The 19,950-nt window shown below is 39.7% G+C and overlaps 1 protein-coding gene across 5 annotated transcripts in view; it reads left to right on the top strand.

Moving 5' to 3' along the window:
* The window catches only part of ZC3H14 (zinc finger CCCH-type containing 14), a 44,357-nt gene that overhangs the window by 20,339 nt on the left and 4,068 nt on the right, over positions 1-19,950 (top strand). For 4 of the 5 annotated variants that reach the window (XM_073349389.1, XM_073349390.1, XM_073349392.1 and 1 more), the window contains 9 exons: positions 1,196-1,359; positions 1,698-1,798; positions 4,522-4,677; positions 8,789-8,863; positions 10,187-10,346; positions 12,919-13,142; positions 15,285-15,405; positions 16,997-17,133; positions 18,303-18,397. In XM_073349389.1, the coding sequence (XP_073205490.1) occupies positions 1,196-1,359; positions 1,698-1,798; positions 4,522-4,677; positions 8,789-8,863; positions 10,187-10,346; positions 12,919-13,142; positions 15,285-15,405; positions 16,997-17,133; positions 18,303-18,397 (1,233 nt within the window). The remainder of the gene's footprint in view (positions 1-1,195; positions 1,360-1,697; positions 1,799-4,521; positions 4,678-8,788; positions 8,864-10,186; positions 10,347-12,918; positions 13,143-15,284; positions 15,406-16,996; positions 17,134-18,302; positions 18,398-19,950) is intronic. The other variant, XM_073349393.1, reaches the window with a different exon arrangement.

The following is a 19,950-nucleotide window of genomic DNA, read 5'->3' on the forward strand; positions in this document are numbered from 1 at the left end:
AAGATCAAAGAAGAAAATATATCCATCTACCTATTTGTGTATGTATCTCTATGTATTTTTAGTGTGCCAAACAACTTTGTATTTAGGGTGCATGAATCTTAGTCTCAAAAGCCATTGCTATTACATCACTTGCTGTGGATGCCAAAATGATCCTGTCAGCAGCAAGATAATTCTAGGACTGTCATATTAATGTATTTAGGAACATTGTGTGTAAAAGAAAAGGGATAAATGGATAGTTGGCTTTCAAATTGTTAGGACTGCTAACTTCTTAATAAAGTAAAAAAATGATTTGCCTTGTATTCTAAGTGAAACTGTTTCTTGTTTTGTATTGTTTTTTGACTATAATAATTTTTTGTGCTTATATAATGCTTTTAATCCAAAATGCTTTATAAATGCAGGTAAACTTCATCCTCTCATTTTATAGACAGGGTATCTGGATCTTGAGAAGTGATGCAACTTGCCAAAGTCTCACATGAGTTAGCAGCAGACCAGTCACCTCCCTTCCTGGGGTATATTAGACGCGCCCCTTTGAGCTGTTACTCCCCCCTCCCCTTTTTAAAATTAATATTATAATCCTGTCTTTAAAAAAAATAAGAGATATTTTTATGGAGAGAGCCCTAGAATTTGGAGTAGCAGCCGTGTTAGTCTGTATCTGCAAAAAGAAAAGGAGTACTTATTTGTTAAGTCTCTAAGATGCCACAAGTACTCCTTTTCTTTTCTCTAGAATTTGGAGTTTCATCATCTTCAGCCTTGTCTTAGACAAGTTTTTGTGGCTTGAAAGGTTTTTCTCTTTTCACCAAGATGTTGATTTCTCATGGTATGTGTCCTCTGCATGGTCACTAAAATCCTTTGGTGCATCAGTCTGGCTAGTGAACACTCTCTGTATTTATCCAAAGATAGTGCTGCTGCATAGGGGAAATAGGAAAGTATAAGCAGTATAAATGGTACTCTGGGCAGCAGAGTTCTATCTAGGTGTTCCTTGGGGGGGATTGTGAGTCACATCCCAAACCTCATTCTTTCTATAGCACTTTTTTTTTCTGCACACAGTGCAATACATCCAGGATTTTAAGTGTGTCTCTGTGTCCTAGATTATTGTTTAAGTGGAAGCTCTCCATCATCTGTCTATTGGTGGAATAACAGGGTCTTGTTTGTTTGCATATTAATGTGGATCTGATTAATGAATTGTTGGTTGCAGGAAGAAAGTTCCAGGAAGAGAAAATTGCCAGTTATAAGCTCAGTGGTCAAAGTGAAAAAGTTCAATAATGATGGGGAGGAGGAGGAGGAGGAGGAGGAAGACTATGGGTTACGAATAGGAAGTATCTCCAGCAGTGTGTCTGTACCAGCAAAGCCTGAAAGAAGGTAGTTGAAGATTTCTATGATCCACTACTGGTTTTTAATATGAATCTAATAAAGGGCAGCATGGAAAAGGAATGAGGTGATGGATAAATCAAGGTTAACTAAAGGTTTAGTATAGTATGTGAGCTAACTGGTTTAAAACATTAGAGTTGAAGAATACCTTATAAAAAGATTTAGTTCGTTAAAGTGTATTTTCAGATTGTGTATTCTAGCGACACTGTACTTAATTATGCAGTGTTTTAACATTTTGTTGAAAATGAAACATCACAGTACTGGATTTACGGTGGCTATTGGGATTCATATATCTGCAGAAAAAATTAATTTCTCTCTCTCTCTCTCAGACCTTCACTACCACCATCCAAACAGGCCAATAAGAATTTAATATTGAAAGCTATATCTGAAGCTCAGGAATCGGTTACAAAGACAACCAACTATTCCACAGGTAATTCATGCCATTTTTATGCTTGGCGAAGCTATGTTATTTCTAAGTCCTTTCCAGGGAGTTGCTTACATGGGTGCTGATAGGTAGATTTGAAGGTTGGTCTGGAGCATTGAAGAGTGCTCTGAGATCAAGGGGAATGAGAAGAGACAAAGGTTCCTCACATGGCACAGATTCCATGCTATTGCCAGACAAAAAAAATCCAAATTAAAATCTGCAAGAGCTGAGAAAAGTGTTTTTGAAAAGGGTATGGACAATGCCAGATGTTAATACTGAGCACTAACACAAGTTATTTTAATATAGTGCTTTACATTTTCAGAAGACGTCCCAAATATTAATTTTACAGAGCTGGGGAACTGGCAAAAGGAGCGATTGGCAGTGGCGCTGTAGAGATAAGGGTGAGGAATGGGGTCAGATGATAGGATGGTCATTGAGATAGATGCTTCCTTAAGAAACTGTATGTCCTAGGGACGTACAGAGGAAGAGGAGAAGAAGGAGAAATCATCAAGGGGGCAACTGTTGGAAGCGCATGAGATATTGTGATTCACAATCACCCTAAATTGGAAGAGGAAAACTATTCTGTGCACTGGAGTGAGTTTGGATATAGCGTGAGCTGGTGTGAGAATATGGAAGAAGGGGCAAGGATTGCCAGCCTCTTTACAAATGAGGCAGTAATGGAAAATTAACTTGGAATTGTTTTGGAGAAGAATTTGGTAAATCACTTGGCTATTTTTAAAACATCTTCCATACAAAAAATAAAGTGTTAAGAGAATGTTATTGAGGTTGTGAAGTGAAGTATCTGCAAGTTAGGAAATACCTGAATTAAAGTAGCCTGTGCAGCATTAATTATGACCCTTTGGGCATATGCATTATAATTAGATGATCGCATACTAACTTTACCACAAGACCCCTGCTTCATTGAGTGCCCAATTAATAAAGCTCTTTAATATATTTTTTTTAATCCTCATTGTTCAGTGTCATTCACTGCATAGCATCCAAACCCTTCAATGAATAAAGAATATTTTAGGTCTTTATGGAGTTTTCTTCTGCATTCATACCATGGTGTCTGAGTGCCTCCCAAACATCAGTGAACTTGTTGTTATAAAATCCTTGCAAATTAGGGAGGTGGCGGTATGTCCATTTTGCTGCTAGGGAACAGAATTATTAAGACAAGTTAGTGGAAGAGATGGTACTACTAGAGCTCTTGGTTCCTGGCTCCAGCCCACAGCGTTACTATGTCAAGGGGTATTTTGGTAGAAGAAGACACAGCAGCAGGAACTAGAGCTCCCTGAAATGCTGCAGGAGGCTCAGTGGGCCTGGGGGGATGCACTGTGTAACATGGCAGAAGATGGAACATTGCCAGAAACTTTAAAAAGTTGTGTAAACTGTCCTGTGCTTGCAACGGTAGTCATTTTCTGTGGCTTGTAACTCAGCCAAAGTAGGGACAGCAGAAAGCACCTCTCTGAATTCTGGGCTTATCTTCAGGCCATATTTCAGCTTCCTATTCCAAACCCCTAAGGTACAGGAGCCATTAATTTTTTTTGCAGTTTTTTTAAACATTACAAGTGTTAGCTGGTGCTGTTGCTTCAGGTACAGTACAATTTGCAAATGCTTCATATCTTATTTAAACATTTTAAACAGAAAATGAAAATAGCATAAGTTCACGTACAATAAAAAGGATGAAAGAAGATAAGAAACTGAATGATAAACCCAGTACCCTGCAGTGCCTCATGCTATACAAGCCAGAGAATGGTCAGGACTGTCAATGTGGTATTCATCCAGAGTGCAGCAGTCACATCCTCCCACAGTTCTTTACATCCAGCTCACGGTCAAAACCAAACCAAAGCAAGGAAGTCAAACTGCCATCCTGATGTCATCAAATTCCACATGCTGCTGCTGTCACATTCTACACTATTTCCAAGGGCCTTGGGTAGGATTCTTCAGCATCCTGGCTATCACAGGTTGATTCAAACATATCCACAGCGTAGTCATACTGACAGAAGGCAGGAAGAGAAATGGCTTTGAAAGTCACTAGAAAGTCCAATTTGCATTTGCCCTCCATTTAACTACAAAAATAACAGGAGTACTTGTGGCACCTTAGAGACTAACAAATTTATTTGAGCATAAGCTTTCGTGGGCTACAGCTCACTTCATCGGATGCATACTGTGGAAAATACAGTAGGACGGTTTTATATACACAGAGAACATAAAACAATGGGCACTGTTTCATGTTCTCTGTGTATATAAAACCGTCCTACTGTATTTTCCACTGCATGCATCCTATGAAGTGGGCTGTAGCCCACGAAAGCTTATGCTCAGATAAATTTGTTAGCCTCTAAGGTGCCACAAGTACTCCTGTTCTTTTTGCGGATACAGACTAACATGGCTGCTACTCTGAAACCTGCCATTTAACTACAACACTTTTCTGGCCTGAAAGCTGGGTGAGTGAATGCTGTTGCTAGTGTCAATCTTACTTCTACTGTAGGCCAACTGTGGCTCTGCACTGGCTGTTTGTGTGAGGGATCAGAAGTTGATCTTACAAAGCAGGCGTCGTAAGATTGCAGCACATGGAACTGCCACTAGGCCAGTCTCTGGACTGCTTTTAAAGTTATACACTTAGCTTGTTGCAAATGAAATTATTTTGGGATTAAATGCAAACGTAGTACCACTGTATGTTTTTTTTTTTTTTTTTTTTAAACATGCTCAACTGTTTGACTTATGTAAAGTTCCACAGAAGCAGACCGTTCCAGTTGCACCCAGAACAAGAATTGCTCAGGATGAACCTCTGTTAGAAGTGATCCATGTACAGAGCCGACCTTCCATAGTGAGTGCCCAGATTGAGGCAGAAGAACCCAAGGAACAGACGACAGAAAGAATTCAAGGTAATTCTGATAATACTTTTCAAAAACCGATACGTGGGAAAGTTACTTTACTTAGATATGGAATCCTTTTACAGGCTGATTATCAAGTTGTTTGGTCACATGTGCATTATGGTAGCATATAAAACTGAAATTTCACCGAAAGTGCACCAGAGAAAAACAAAGTATGCACCGGAGAAGCAGATTTGAGCACCTTCTAGTGGTGCCGCAGCTTGTTAGTTGCTTCTGTAGCTGTTGGACTCTCTTAGAAGCCAAGAATCAAAACCATAAAGGGCTTTATAGATCAAAACCAACCCCTTGTGTTATACCTGGAAATGAGCTGAAAGCCATTGAGGTTTCTAGAGCAAAAGTGTAATATGTAATAATCACCTCAGATGAGCCAAGCAGGAAGCAAAGTTTTGTATATCCTTCTGGTTTATAGTGAATAATTTCACATAATGGAGCTGCCGCCAATCAGGATACACTTATTTGCATATGTATTATGTTTGGTTACTATTTCCCCATCCTTAGTATTTTTGACTGTACTCTTCACAGGAGGGAAGGCTTAATCAGTATCTTACAAAAGAGAGAGAGTTACAGTACTGGAGATTTAGAGTCAAGGTGCAGTATGCTGTGAGATATTACAAAATATTTTCAGCGCTACTGTTATCAGATGAGTTGTCTTCAAAAGTTTTTACCACTTTCTTTGTATAGGTTTTAAAACGTACTGTAGTCAAGGGTTGCGGGAAGACTGTTAAGACAGTGGTTACTTAAGCATCAAGCTCTGTCTTCACCTTTGTTTTAAAACTGCTAAAAGAAAACTGACTTAACATTAAAGGCAATAAAGAGTATAACTCTGAAAATGTCAGCAAAGTATTTAGCTTTTCCTACATCAGAGGGCAGTGCCAAGAACAACAGGTTAAACACCTCACCTGGGCTAACTGAAAGAGAAGCTGCTGTGTGACACTCTGATGCACCCGAGGATTCAGTTACTGTTTTAAGCATGTTGGAAAAAATATCCAAAGATCTTGGCTAAAATTAAGGGAATAAAAGAAATTATTCTAACAGCTCACGCAGATATTTCTGCCCTGAATGCCTGGGTTGCAAAGAATGAAGCTGAAATCTCTGCTTTAGAGATTAAAAGAAATGAATATGCAGCCTTAGCAAGTGAGTGTGACAGGCAGTTTGGAATGTTCCTACCAAAACTAATGGATTTTGAAAGCCATGAGACAGGAAATAATAAAGTAATTGTTGCCTTTGGAAACACTGACAAAGGTAATCCCATTTTTTAAAAAAAGTTTTGGCAGTAAAACCTCCTGGCACTATTGAGCTCTTCTGCTTACCTTCCAGTTAGTTGTGGGAAGGGCTCATAGATCGTTCAGTCCCCATCCAGCTTGGATCAAAAACCTAAACCTGTTATAATTATATTTTTTGAGATTCGATGCTAGAATTGTGAGATCCCAAAGGAAGCACAAAAAAATCATTTTTATATCATGTATATACCCAAACTATATAATTTATCTTTCTAGACTTACAGTTGGCCAAAAAAATAGTCTTCCCTTGGAAGACACTTTTCCAGTCTAAATTAGCAATAATGACCAATGTGGGCATTTCATGACTATTATTGAACCCTGGCAAGAGTTGAGGGCCTGAGGTAAGTCTTTATTGGTTTATCCCTTCAGAATTTTGGGTGTCTTCATCCCTAAGTTTTCCAAGTTCTTTGATACAACCTTTAACAGTGTGATGTTGTATTTCCATTTACTGAAAGAGGGTCACTTAGAATTAGCCCGTAGTTGCTCATTCTGTAGTGCTTTTATCTACTCTTCATGTAACTGCACTCATAGATGATGAGAGAGATTTTTTGTGCGGCTAAGAAATCCTGGCAAAATCTTAGATAACATACAACATAAATAAGTGATTGGAGTAATAAAAGACCTAATCCTCCATTGGGCTCCACATGAGCCAAGGTCTTGAACAACATGTGGTCTTATGTCTTTGAACCAAATGAGCTGAATATAAATTATATCTACTAGTAAATGTCTTTCTTCCCCCTTCTTTTTCTAAAATCTGTATTTCATAATATTAGCATCTATTCAAAATTAAGGAGAAATTGAGATGAAAATAGTTTTAAAAAATCCAATAAATGTCAATTGTGTTAAAGGAACACCATCAATTTAATAATCACACTGAAACTTTGTTTCCTCTAATCTCTATCAAATGTAATAATCTTAGGTGTTTTTCTAGCAACAGCAAGTAACAAATTGTTTTTCTCTCTTTGTCAATGTTTACTTTGTGCATTTGAGAGCTTTTTTTCTTATACTTAGTTTCATTGTTTCCCCTGTATATATAGTAAGTCTGTTGTGCCTACTGTTTGTGTGTCTTTCACATTGCAACTGAGGAGAGAAAAACATTTAAAGAGAAAAGTTGTCCTGGAGACTTGGGTGTAGGACGTTCAGTTGTTTTCATTTTGTGAAACTGACCAGATTTCAAGTTGACAGGGGGTCTCTGTCTCCTGGGGATTCTAAATATGGTATTCTGCTTTTGGGTAGATATGCGTCTTCACCAGTGACCCAATGGAATTGCATGTACACTCCAAACTTAAAGGGATTTTCCCAATATTATACCAACCAAAGAGGAGTTCACTGAACATTTATTATCGCTTAATGTTAATACTTTTAGCTCAGTTAATCACTAATCCTGCAAACAAACATGTGCTTAACTTTGCTATTGTGAGTGGTCCCTCTGAGTGTTTGCAGGATTGGGGTCTTAACCACTTGCTACTGCAACAGAAACTTCTTTGAGGAACCCTCATTGCCTACTATTTTCTGTGCATCTTTGCTATAAACAGACCTGGTCATGTGTGTGCCACTGGAGAGATGGAGTGTGTCCCAGTGTGAAAGGTTCAAGGAGGAATTCTTGGCTTTAAAAAAAAAAAAAATTAAGGTAATGTAGAAACAGCATCAATAAAAGCACAGCAAATATCTAGATTAAATTAAAGGGTAAAATGGATTTGAGTTGGACTGTTGTCAGGTTGGCTCAACTTCATTGTCTGAGGGGTGACAATTTCCTGTTAAAATTAATCACTGTTTTTTCAATCCCTTGTTTTTATTTTTATATCTAGCCACATTAGTCTATAGCATTATGCTGGCAGATTACTTCAGAATCGGAGTGAGTTTGAATAATTTGTTCAGAATGTAAGGGAAAACTTTTCCAGTATCTGTATATGAGATGGTTTAATGTTTATAAAATATGTAAACTAAATGTTGGGGGTTTTAAATGGAAATGACTGCTTAGGAACACTATCAACATACTGTAAGGGCTGGTTTACACTAGGTACTTACATCAGTATAGCTACATCTCTCAGGTGTGTGACAAATCCATACTCTTGAGAGATGTAGCTATATCAACCTATCCCCCTGTGTATACAGCACTAGATTGTCAGAAGAATTTTTCCATTGATTTAGCTACCACCTCTTGGGGATGTGGATTAACTAATCTGACAGGAGAAACCCTCCCGTCAGCATACGCAGTGTCTCCACTGAAGTGCTATAGCAGCGCAGCTGCACAGATGTAGCATTTTAAGTGTAGACATACGCTAAATAGAACTAATTTTTCCAAACTTTAACAATAAATCTAATGCAGAAGAATGTGCTAACCTCATTTGTCTAGCAACTTTAAAGCATAAAGTAGCCTCTGTTTTAGTTAGTTCCTTGCATTTGAGTGTCCCTGAGAGGAGGCAGCTGGAAATGGGGTACCTGCTGTGCTACTCAAAATATAGACAATCCCTGTAAAAATGAGTGACAAAGGTGCAAGCAGAACTGATCTTCAGAGTACTGTTTCTCCCAGAAGACCAGGTATCCACAAACATAATCCACGCACAGTCACAAAAATGGGAAAAACTGGGCTCTCCAAACAGCTGGATTTTGGTGTGATCCTGTCTTGCTGGAGGAAATGTTTTATTGCTCTATGTTTTGGAACATTCGAGATGGAGAAATAAAAACACAGAAATGAAAATTTCTTCCTCTGTTAGATTTGATTTTTTTTTTTTTTAAGATCAGAAAGAAAGAGTTAGCAGCTGGTCCTCTTTTAATTTTGACATGCAGTAAAATGTGCTTCTAATCTATATTTTCTTTAGGAACTCAACAAACGCAGCTCTTTTCCCGACTCCAGATTGAACCGTTAATTGAAGAAACTTTGCAAATGACTCAAGGTTAAGGATGGCTTTTCTTTTTTTTCTTTTTGAAAATGTGATAGTTTGACCAAAGAGGTCATTGTGTTTTAGGTTTAAAGTAGCACTTCCCTTTAAATTAGTTATATTTGTAATGTCTTCTAGTTTTTACATGTTAAGTAAAATCTTTCCATCAGTAGGTGTCAAAAATGAGATACTGGCGTATGGATCCAGCTGCTTCTGCAGAGCCAACCCAGTAACAAACTCCTAGTGATCAGGCCGTATGCTGCTACACTTTAAGCTGATATAAGCAGAGTTGGTGCATAAAGAAGGAAGTACACTCATTTTCTGTTTAAAAACCAGGGTGGATTTGATTTAAATCAAATTGATTTAAATCATGATTTAAATCACTAGTCAGGAAGACTTGATTTAATCATGGATTTCTACATCAAAGTGCATTTTTGTTGGTTGTTATAACCTTAATACATATTCTTCACAGCTCAGAGATAGATGTAGGTTTCATTTTTAGAAGGTACACACTATACATTTTTGAAGTGATTTATTTTGAAAACTTTTCAGATTAGTTTTAATTATATCAGAAAATGAATGATTGTTTGGTTATTTCATTTACCAAAGGTAATTGAAGCAGATAGTTCACCTCCCAATGACTTCATAAATATCTCCAATTCAACAGGCTCATCATTAATATTTAGAGGATTTTCTTGCCATGCTGTATTAGGAGGAGAATACCACCAGACAGACATTTAAATTGTTTTATTTAACTATTTCTCACCTCTGTATATTATTTATTTATTTAAAAACATTTTTGCCGTTAACAAGCATGTTATCTCTGGAGACACAAATCCACAGTTTGAGAACTGCAAAACCAAGCATCTCTGATGGTATCTTCTAGACTGAGCACTGAGTCCCATTGGGGAGATAGAAAGATTAACCTAAATAATCTATACAGAAGCCCCTGGAGCCCCATAAGATTGGGTGCCTAATCCATGAACTATTGAAACTCATTTACAAAACTTTTCTTAAACATTACATGAATATATTAGATATATATGAGATACCTTTGAGCTATAATGTATCTAAATTAAAACTATCTTTAGATAGGTTTTTTTCCTCAAAAAAAAAAAATCCAATTCAAATTAAAAAAATCAATTTTTTTGATTTTTTTGATTTTTTAAAAAATAATTGATTTTTATCTACCCTGTTAAAAACTAGTACAAAGAATTGAAAACAAAATGCTAGTTGGTTGGTCTCTTCTAAATTATTATTCAAAAACATGACTGCATACTAAAGTGCAATACGGTGGTTCTTTTATTCCAACTTTGATCCAATTTTTCTATGACTCAGATTATTTTGACGTGGAGTCTGTGGTCCACACTGATACTAGATCATTTATTCTGAAAAAGCCAAAGCTATCTGAGGAAATAGTAATGCCACAGAACCAGGAATTGGGAAAGAAGGCTGCGGAGGCAATGCGGGCACTTTCAGGACGTCTTATACAGACAAGGTAAAAAGTCAGTCCTTTACTTCATTTAAAGAAGTAACAGGACCAAATATAAGACAAGTCTTGTTACTGTAATGTATCTTGTAATTGGTTAGAATGTTTATTTAAATGTAAGAGGTTCCATAGTTGGAAGAACAAATTCAATACATTTCTTGGTTTCTATGCTCCAGAAGCTCAATCAAGACTGATGAAAAATGGACAAAAGAGCCTACAGCCCAGCCAGAACTCAGAAATCCTGACATTAATTTCTTTTAAATTGAAAATGTGTCCAAGGCTTGGTTGTGGTTAGAGCAGTTTTTTCATTTACTAGGAAAATGGAAAAAAGAACTGGATGGCTTGCAGGTATCAGAGGGTGGCCCACTTGTATTGTAATATTTATTACAGCTGTTACATCTTGCTGAAATCTAAGCAAATAGTTTGCATGGGCTCTTGTTAAAGAGTTTTAATTTTGTTTAACTTTTTTACTTGTTATATTTACTCTTAGCCCATCAGTCAGACTAAGATTTTGTCATGGTTATTTTTAGTAAAAGTCACGGACATGTTACAGGCAATAAACAAAAATTCACGGAAGCTGTGACCTGTCTGTGACTTTTGCTGCTGCAGCTCCATAGTTTCCCCCGCCACCATCATGGCTAGGAGCTGTGAGGTTCCGCCTCTGCACGCAGCAGCTGGAAGCGGCAGGTGACCATATTTCCCAAAGAGAAAACTGGACATCCCCAGCTGCTCGCCCAAGGCGTCCCCCTGCACTCCCCCTCCCTGCGAGGCTGTCGCCCGTTGCTATAATCCTGAGGAAAGCCCTCTCAGGAGTCTGTCACCTGTTGCTGGAACCTTGCAGGGGGCCCCCGCTGGCTGCCAGCTTGAGAGTCCCACAGCCCCTGGGGCTGAAGCAGAGAATGTCACAGAGATCTCTGGAAGTCATGGATTCCGTGATTTCCATGACCTCCGTGACATAAACGTAGCCTTACCCATCAGACTAAATGCTAAAAATTTTAAAACGGTCTCTTGGTTGTAGTCATCCTCTAGCCACCTATCATTTTGAACCATAGGTGTGTAGAGAACGGAGACAAACAGCGAGGTTAATGTTAATTTTAGATGGTAGGAGCTATTTAAGGAGGACAATGAGTGAATGTATTCCTGATTGGGTTTGCCTGGGAGTATAGGTGTAAAACTGAGCTGACCTAACTGGAGCCTCCATACCCAGAAGCCAGCAAACAGCTATTAAGTAGGTAAATGGTGTGTGGGAGCCCTGCTTTATGGGAGTTTTCCTATAAGGCATTTGGCCAAGGGAAGCGCGGGACTCGTAGCTGTTGAGAATGGTCTATGTTGAGTTCACTGGGTTTGCAGAAATCAGTGCCCAGTGGACAGCACTCCTTTTAGTTCATCCTAGTACTAGGTAGCTTCTGATAGGGAGCAGCTCTGGTTTTGGGGTATGTGTATGTTTTACCTATTTATATACAAACTGCAGGAATGGATGTGATGCCATGTGATAAATGGCGTTTAGCATGTACGTTTCTTTACCTCACTGGCCCCTAGCCTCCTAGTTCCTCTCTTCCAGGGATCTGCTAACATTCCAAATCCCTGAGCAGTTTCTGTTTAAAAAAAGGCAACCTTCCAGAGATGTGTTTCCTTTTTTGCTCTCCAAAAGTGAAATTTTGTCACAAAAATCACAGTTACTTAAGGCCATGGATGGTCATGTACTAGACATGTTTAGCATCCAATATCTCATGATGCTGCAGGGCTGGAAACTGGAGCTTTATACCCTTGGAAAGAGGTGAGTCCTCCCATCCAATGGGACTGTGCTCTGACATCTAGCCCTAAAAGCTCTTGATATATTGAGCCTTCCATTTGTAATGTTTTTAATATATTAAAAAAACATTTTAGGCCCTTTATAGACGTGTTTTCAATTTCAGTTGCTTTTTCCCCCCTTCTAACTATGTAGCATATAAAGAATACATGATGGTGTGGTGAGAGAGAGGCTTTGTTTGCACTTGTTTGGGATGGCTGCATAATTCACTTTTGCCTTTGCCACTTGTGAGTAATGCAGCCATCCTAAACTCAAGCTCACCTACTCTTTTCAGACCTCAACATGATGTATCTTTCACTGTCTGTCTGAGGGGGTATATGCATGTATATCGTATATGAAATAGCTTCTTCCAAGAATTCTGAATGGCATTTAGCTCACTTTTATGCCTCAAAATTGTTTTATTTTAAACAGCTTAACTGTGCTCCTTTAGTAACTTTGCACCTATCAATGAGTCTCTGAATTTGTCCTTTTGAGCCAGCGTGCACAGGCTGTGAAATCTACCTGTTGAAATTTACTACTCTCTGTGGGTGTAGATCCCTGTTCTTTTTGGTGTGTCAGTGATGCAATAAGGAATGTTGATATTTGAAGAGGGTGATTATTGGCAAAAAAAAAAAAAAAAAAAATTGATCCTGGATAGTGAGATGCTCCTTGTACTTTGCCCTTTGGACTCATTCTTACAGCTCTGTTGGTATCAGTACAACTGACTTCACTCCAATTTCTTAGAGTTAAATTCCCTGTGATTTTTACCGTGTGTTTTCTTCTGTTTTTTAGAGAGCAGCTTGCACAATCAGAAAAGCCTGCTAGCCCCAAGTTCATTGTGACACTGGATGGTGTCCCCAGCCCACCAGGGTACATATCTGATCAAGAAGAGGAGGAGATCTGTATAACTGAAGGAGTGAAGCCAGTTACCCAAAATGTAGCTGCAAACAAGGGATTAAAAAGCTTTCAAGCACAGCAGATGCAGGTTATAAGCAGGCAGCTGGAGAGCCCTTATGGTAAATTATCCTAGCCAACAGGGCCTTCATATTGGAGTTAGATTACTTTTTAATGTGGGGCTTTCATACTTGGGAGAACTCTCAAGCCTACCAGCATTAAACATCACTCCTTGCACTTGTCTGTATATTATTTGTTCAGGGTGTAACGAGACCACCTTTTGAAAAGTGAAATTTCATCATTTTAAGGGGATAGGGCCTTTTAACTTGCTGACCAAGAGCAGTAGCTGAAATTGTTCTCCACACAGCTTTATGTGTCAGTAAAATTAGATAAATGGTTTCTTTTAAACTTCAGGGAACTTTCACTTGTCAGAAAGAGCCATCATTCCCCTTACTTGCTGCATGATTGGCCCCAGGCAGGACTGCGTGTTCTGAGATGTACCTTATTAATTTGTATTGAGCCATTGAAAATGTGCCAGGTTGTGGTGGTAATCATGATCTTTCTGGCCAGATTTGTTCATTTCAAAAGCTGTTTTTAATGATAAAGAGTATCTTTCAAATTGGTAGAATCTTTCAAAATAGAAGAAACTTTACTTATGATCACTGTATGTTTTTCTTAATATCTCATACATTCAGAATGCCGGCCCAGGAATTTAGAACATTGGCCACTTTAAAGTTGTTTAGAACTCTGCTTTTGAAATGTTGATTTCTGAATGCAAAGTAACACTCACTTTAAAATGTGGATTTTCCTTTCTCTTGGGCTTCTTAAACACTCACTGGTTTGAGGTCACGTTTACATTCCATTTTCCATTTGTAGTATGAGAATGTCAGACCCTCATATAGTAACAGTGCATCAAAATTTCTTGTATTTGTATATAAGAAACTCAGGGCTAGGTACTATGCTGAGTGCCCTCAATTCCATTCACTGGATCAGGCCCTAAATCAGTGAAATATGTAGAGGTCTTTTTAAAGGACAGTTTCAGAAAGTATTAAGGAGAGATTTAGGCATTGATCCTACAAATACTTGCTTGCATGCTTAGCTTTATGTGCTGCTTAGTTTGCTTCAGTGGGACTGCTCACAGCACATAAAGCTAAGCAAGGGAGTAAGTTGTAGAATTGGAGCCAGGATGTGAAGCAACTTGGAGAAGATAGAGTTTCAGATGGGGCAATACCACTCAATTTTGAAAGGATGTGAATCGGGTACATAAATGAAGCCAATAATGGAATGAGGGTGCAAAAAGATTGCTACGAGTGAGGATGGCGAGGGATATTGGTGTGAATTTTGAATTGCAAGTGGATAGTTAAGAAACCCGTGAAGATGCCAGAGAATGAGGGATAGGGTCCTGTTTTCTAGGGCAATCCTACTCTGGTTTCTGAATCCTCTGAACTGGACAGGGAGAGATTTAAGAACAAGGGAAGAAGGGAATTGCAGGAGGGAAACCAAGAATTGATTAAAGTGCAGTAATTGACAACAAAGTGATTGTATGAAAGTTGCACCTTTTTACTCAGCTTGCCCTGTTAATAAGGAGTCCTATCTGCTGATTGTAGTATCAGAAGTAACTTCTTAATGCTGCTTTTTCATGATGGTCTCCCAAAGCCAAAACTGTCCATGAGAAAGGGTGATTTTATTCTGACACATACATCAACAGAACAGTTAGTGAAGTTTCAGTTGCAGAATCTTTTCCTTAGTCCAGTCAGAGTAAGGAAGGATCCAATTTGTGTTTGTATATCTGGCAGAAAACAATTTTTTTTACTAGTAAACTGAGCTCATTTGATGATCTTTAAGTCCTTGGAAGACAATAAATATCCAACCCTAGGATGATATTTTTAGCCATTTTAAGAAGAAAGTAAGGATTTAGCAGAGACAGTCTTGTGTAGGTTTCACTGGGCTGGAGTATACACTGGGGAAATATTGAGTGCACACTTGGTTTGATCACTTTGTAATTGAGAAATTAACCCACTAAATAAAGTACTGCAGCTTTCACCAGCTAACACTCTCCACTCTAGTTAGAGGTTGACTAAACTCTGTGTATGTTCAGGCGATCTGAAGTCTTGAGAGATTTCGATTTTTGTATGAATGCTTTCTCACCAACATATGACAAGCTCTCTGTGCAGGGAACATACTGAATTTAAAGGGTGGTCTGCTTCATAAACCAAACTGCACATGTAATAAAAAAAGGTCCCTGTGTCATTTCTCCCCCACAGTGGAGATGGAGGAATTGACTGTGCTGCAGAAACAAGAGAAAGTGCTTGAGCGTTGCAAGTACTGGCCTGCCTGTAAAAATGGAGATGAATGTGCGTACCACCACCCCACATTACCATGCAAGTAAGTGCTACAGAACTCGACGACATCTGATCTGCTTTGTCCTTCTGGGCTCTAAATGCTGTGTTAAGTTATTTCACATCTGTTACTCAATTAACATGGTTCATGGTGGGAGATGGGAGTTGAACTTTGCTTTGTAAATGTAACTTCCTCCCCCCTTCTACTTTCCTCTCTTTCACCATGTGGCAGAATTTAGTGGTATTTACAATCAGCGGAGTCACATCTGAGCTCCTGTAGGAGAGAGCTTTTCCCACTACACAGGGTGCTGTTTTTTCTGGGCTCTTTATAGGAGAGCTGGGAGTGTAATATCTACACTACAGCGCTTACAGCGGCACAGCGACAGTGCTGCTAAGCGCAGACGCTCTCCCGTTGACTTAATTACTGCAGCCACGAGGAGCAGCGGTAGCTCTCTCTGTACCAGAGCTTAGGTCAGTATCGTTGCATTGCTCAGGGGTGTGGATTTACCACACTCCTGTGCGATGTAGTTATACTGACATAAGGCTGTAGTGTAGTAGAGCAAGCCCAAGATACCTCAGCTCAGTGTCCCCAGAGTTTTGAGCGCAATTGCTCCCATGTATATGGTGGTACAATGCTTTTTGGCTTAAAAGCAAAGATTTAGAGGAGTTGTCCTGAAGATTTTACTGTGCTGTTGACTCTTCTTCAACTGGCAGTGGCTGTCCAGAACAGCTCCCTTGCTGTTGTCCTCCTGGATTTTTGCGAGTCAGGCAGGCACTCAGCTTTACTAGCTGCTGTCAGAAGAAGGGAAACTGAACCACAGCACAGTGGAACAGGCATGGTCCACCTAAGAGAATGTACACTGTTGTAGAGTTCATTCGGTAAGGTGGAATCTTTCTGATACAGGGTTAGCTGACAGGTCATCAAGCCCTTGCTTTCCCCACCCTCTATCCCACAGTGAGGGAGTGGAGAATAAAATTCACACCTTGATGCGGATTGATTCGGTGCATCTCTGACGAGATGATCACAACGGTCCCTTCTGGCCTTGGAATTTATGAATCTTTGACTGGGAAAGCAGATTCTCAGTCTGAAATTAGTCAAAGGGGACCATAGTACTGTAAAAGAGAATATTCCTTGTATTTTTGCTTAGTACAGTAGATACAGTAATTCTAGGTTGTATAGTAAGTGCACTTGCTTTATGAATGGCGGTATTCTTTGTGGTTTGCACTACTTTATCTCACAAATAAATAAGATAATATTTTGGAAGGTGTTTATGGGAGCTTCTCATTTCTCCAAAAGGCAATGATATATTGTAATTTATGCCACCCTATACCTCTGAATTTCTGGTAGACAAATACAAGTGGTTTCATTCCACAATAATTCTGAAAAGAAAATTCACATGAGATCAGAATACTAGTTCTTTTATCTTGTTGAAAGAGCTCATTTTGAATTATGGCCTTACATCATCTAATCCTTATTTGGAAATATCACCTTCTGCAAAATGAACTCACTCTCTTTCTAGGTACTGTGGCTCAGACCGTATCTGGTCTGTGGGAACTGTAGTTTGCCCTGGAGCAGGTGTGCACTAGCTACTGCATGGAACATGGTTCAAATAACTGGTTTGGTTTTTATTCCTCAGAGTCTTTCCCAGTTGCAAATTTGCTGATAAATGCCTGTTTATCCACCCAAACTGTAAATACGATGCAAAGTGTACTAAGCCAGACTGCCCTTACACTCATGCCAGCCGACGAATCCCATTGCCACCTCCCAAACCAGGTGAGCAGTCTTGACTATTGCTAGTTTACTGTGAATTTGTGAGGAAGGGAATAGTGCATGTGAGGAATTGGAGCTAACCCACAGAATCTGGTTTGGTGATATCTAAGAGGAAAAAGTTTTCTGCATGATACTTGACATTCCCCTCACTTCTCTCATCCCCTGGGCATTAAGACTTGAGTTAATATAACTGCAAAATCTGTTATGAATGTCAAATCCCTGAGCTCCTCTGTGTAAGTGCTGCGTACCAGCAACTCTCATTCACTGCAAAGGGAGTAGCATGGGGCCGAGGTGGTGGCACACAGAAATAGCCTATCACTTCTGAATGGATCAGGTAATTAGTCAGTTCTGTAAGAACAAATGCACCTAAACTGTCCCCAGATTTAATCTGTATTATAACAAGAACGATCTTTTGATGTGAAAACACAAATTGAAGGTTTACGTTTTTGGAAGTCTGCTTTCTGTCTTGTAATTTTACATGATTGTGATAATTTTTATCTTTCACTCATTAAAACAGAGACACTATCCTTGGGTAAAGAAATGACTTGATGGAAATTAGGTTTACAACTAAATGCAGTTATTTGAGTTGGAATTTGCCCAAAACTTAGGGGTTAAATTCCTACCCCCATAAAAAACACTATGGTAAGGGAGCCACATCTGCAGTGGCTTCGTGCTTCCTGACATCACAGTGAGGTGTGGTTTCATTACTGTGTCAGGCTAGAGTCCTACATACTGATTACTGATGCCACTTCCTGCACTCCTATATGTTCCTGGGAAGAGCCCCCCCGAGGTGTTATGTCCCAGTCCTGTTTAATTTGAAAACTAACAGGCTTGCTGCAGCCTGAATGCAAGATTTGAACCTCTTTGTCTCCCTAAATTCCCCTGAATTTTGTTGGAAGCGATATTCTGCATTTTCTGTCCTGAACTGTTGAAGTGCTTCTGTGTGTGGCTAAATAGTGGCCACGTTCCGTCTCAGCATCAGTAGCTTTTCAGTGCTGGGTGGCATAATCCCGATACATCTTATGTATTTCACAGGGCTATTACAAGGTTTAATTGTTTGCGGAGTGATTTGAGATCCTCAGATTAAATGAACTCTGGAAATACAAAGTAGAAATTGCTGAGAAAATGGAATTGTTTTGATCCATACAATACTCTTGTTCTTTTTCTAACAGCACCACTACAGGCACCACCGGCAACCTCCAGCAGTCAGCTCTGCAGATTTTTCCCAGCTTGTAAGAAAATGGAATGTCCATTTTATCATCCAAAAGTAAGAAGTGTCTGTTAACACTTCTATAGAAGGAAATCTGAAATATGTTACGTTGCGTTACTGTCTTTTATAACGCAGTCCTCAGAAATGCTTCTATAATTTGTATCTGAAAGGTAATCAATTTATAGCTTGAAAACGAGAGACAGAAAAGCATTGATTTATAGTTGTACATTTCTGAATGATCTTTCCTAAACTCTGTTTGGTGGTCTAGTAAAACTGTAGAAAATGCTAAATATCAGACTTGTTCAGTTACATCAGACTGGCCACAATGAGTCAGTTGGCACTGTGGTATGTGTTCAGTGTCAGCTCATCGCTAACCACTTATCCAAACTCTTCACCTTATGAGGAATGATTTGAACACAGGAGAAGAAGATTCACTTCTGCAACATATTGCGGGGAGAGCACACAATAAATGCTGACTTGGGATTTCATTTTTCCTGCCGCTGGGGTCATATAGTTAGCTTAAAGTATGCACAGCTAAATGATTATCCCATTGAGGATATAGCATCCGGAAGTGGCCACACTTAAAGTTTATATTGAGGGTATCTCCAGAGAAAGATGTGATTGGATTGGTAAAGACAGCCATCAAAGGAAGAGAAGAAAGGAAAGGCTGCCTTTAATTGTGAATTATGTTTCTTTACGTTAGAGATTTGTCTTGCGGCTCTTCATGTTTGCTGTAAGAGGAAGCTGTAGCCTTTGTGCTATGAATTTTGACTGAAGGTGGACAGGGAATCTTCTCTTTTGTTATGAGAATCACCTTTGATACATGTGGAGATTTCGTGAGCAGTCTGTCTTTTAGGGTACGTCTACACAGCAGTGTAAGCCCAGGCTTGACCTGTGCTCAAGCCTAACCGCCCCCCTCACGTCCACAAACCAATTGTGTTAACCTAGGGCTCGAACCTAGGATCTCAGGATCCTGCAGGGCTGGAGGGTCTGAGCCCATGTTAAGTTGGGATGTAGGGTCCAACCCCTATTGCTTTCCTGTGTGCATGTGGCCCAGGCTTGACTCGGGTCCTGGATGTCTTCTGGATATATCCCAGACTTCCTTGGGGCAACTTCCTTAGTCCTCTCTATGCCCACTGACAATTAGTGTTGCAGTCTATTGCACTCTATTGCAAACAGAAACAGCTCAGATCAGCGTTAACCCATTGTCTGCTGAACACTGGTCTCCAAGCACACTATCAGGGAGCCTGCAGGGTTTTCAGTGGAGACCAATAAGAAGAAGCTTTTTGCAGAGAGCTGCTTTTGGGTCACAAGAGCACAGCCAGATTTTGCTGCACTCAGCCAAGCAGGGGTGGGGGTGGGAACAGGCCAGTGAGCAGAGCTAGGACTAAGTGGCTGCCTTGCAGAGAAGGGGAGCAGCAGAGCTCCCAGCTCAGCATGTCCAGGGGAGGATGACCCCCAACACCCCATCTGCTTCCCCTCCCTGCAGGGCAGCTGCTTGTTCTCTGCTCTCTGGCCCCCTCTATGGGTGTATGTGCAGGGTGCCTGGGCAGCATGCACTGTCAGGGCAGCGAGTGGGAGACCGTCCCTAAACCTTCCCGCACCCTCCT

The sequence above is a fragment of the Lepidochelys kempii genome, chromosome 6, assembly GCF_965140265.1.
Source record: "Lepidochelys kempii isolate rLepKem1 chromosome 6, rLepKem1.hap2, whole genome shotgun sequence".
Taxonomy (NCBI): domain Eukaryota; kingdom Metazoa; phylum Chordata; order Testudines; family Cheloniidae; genus Lepidochelys; species Lepidochelys kempii.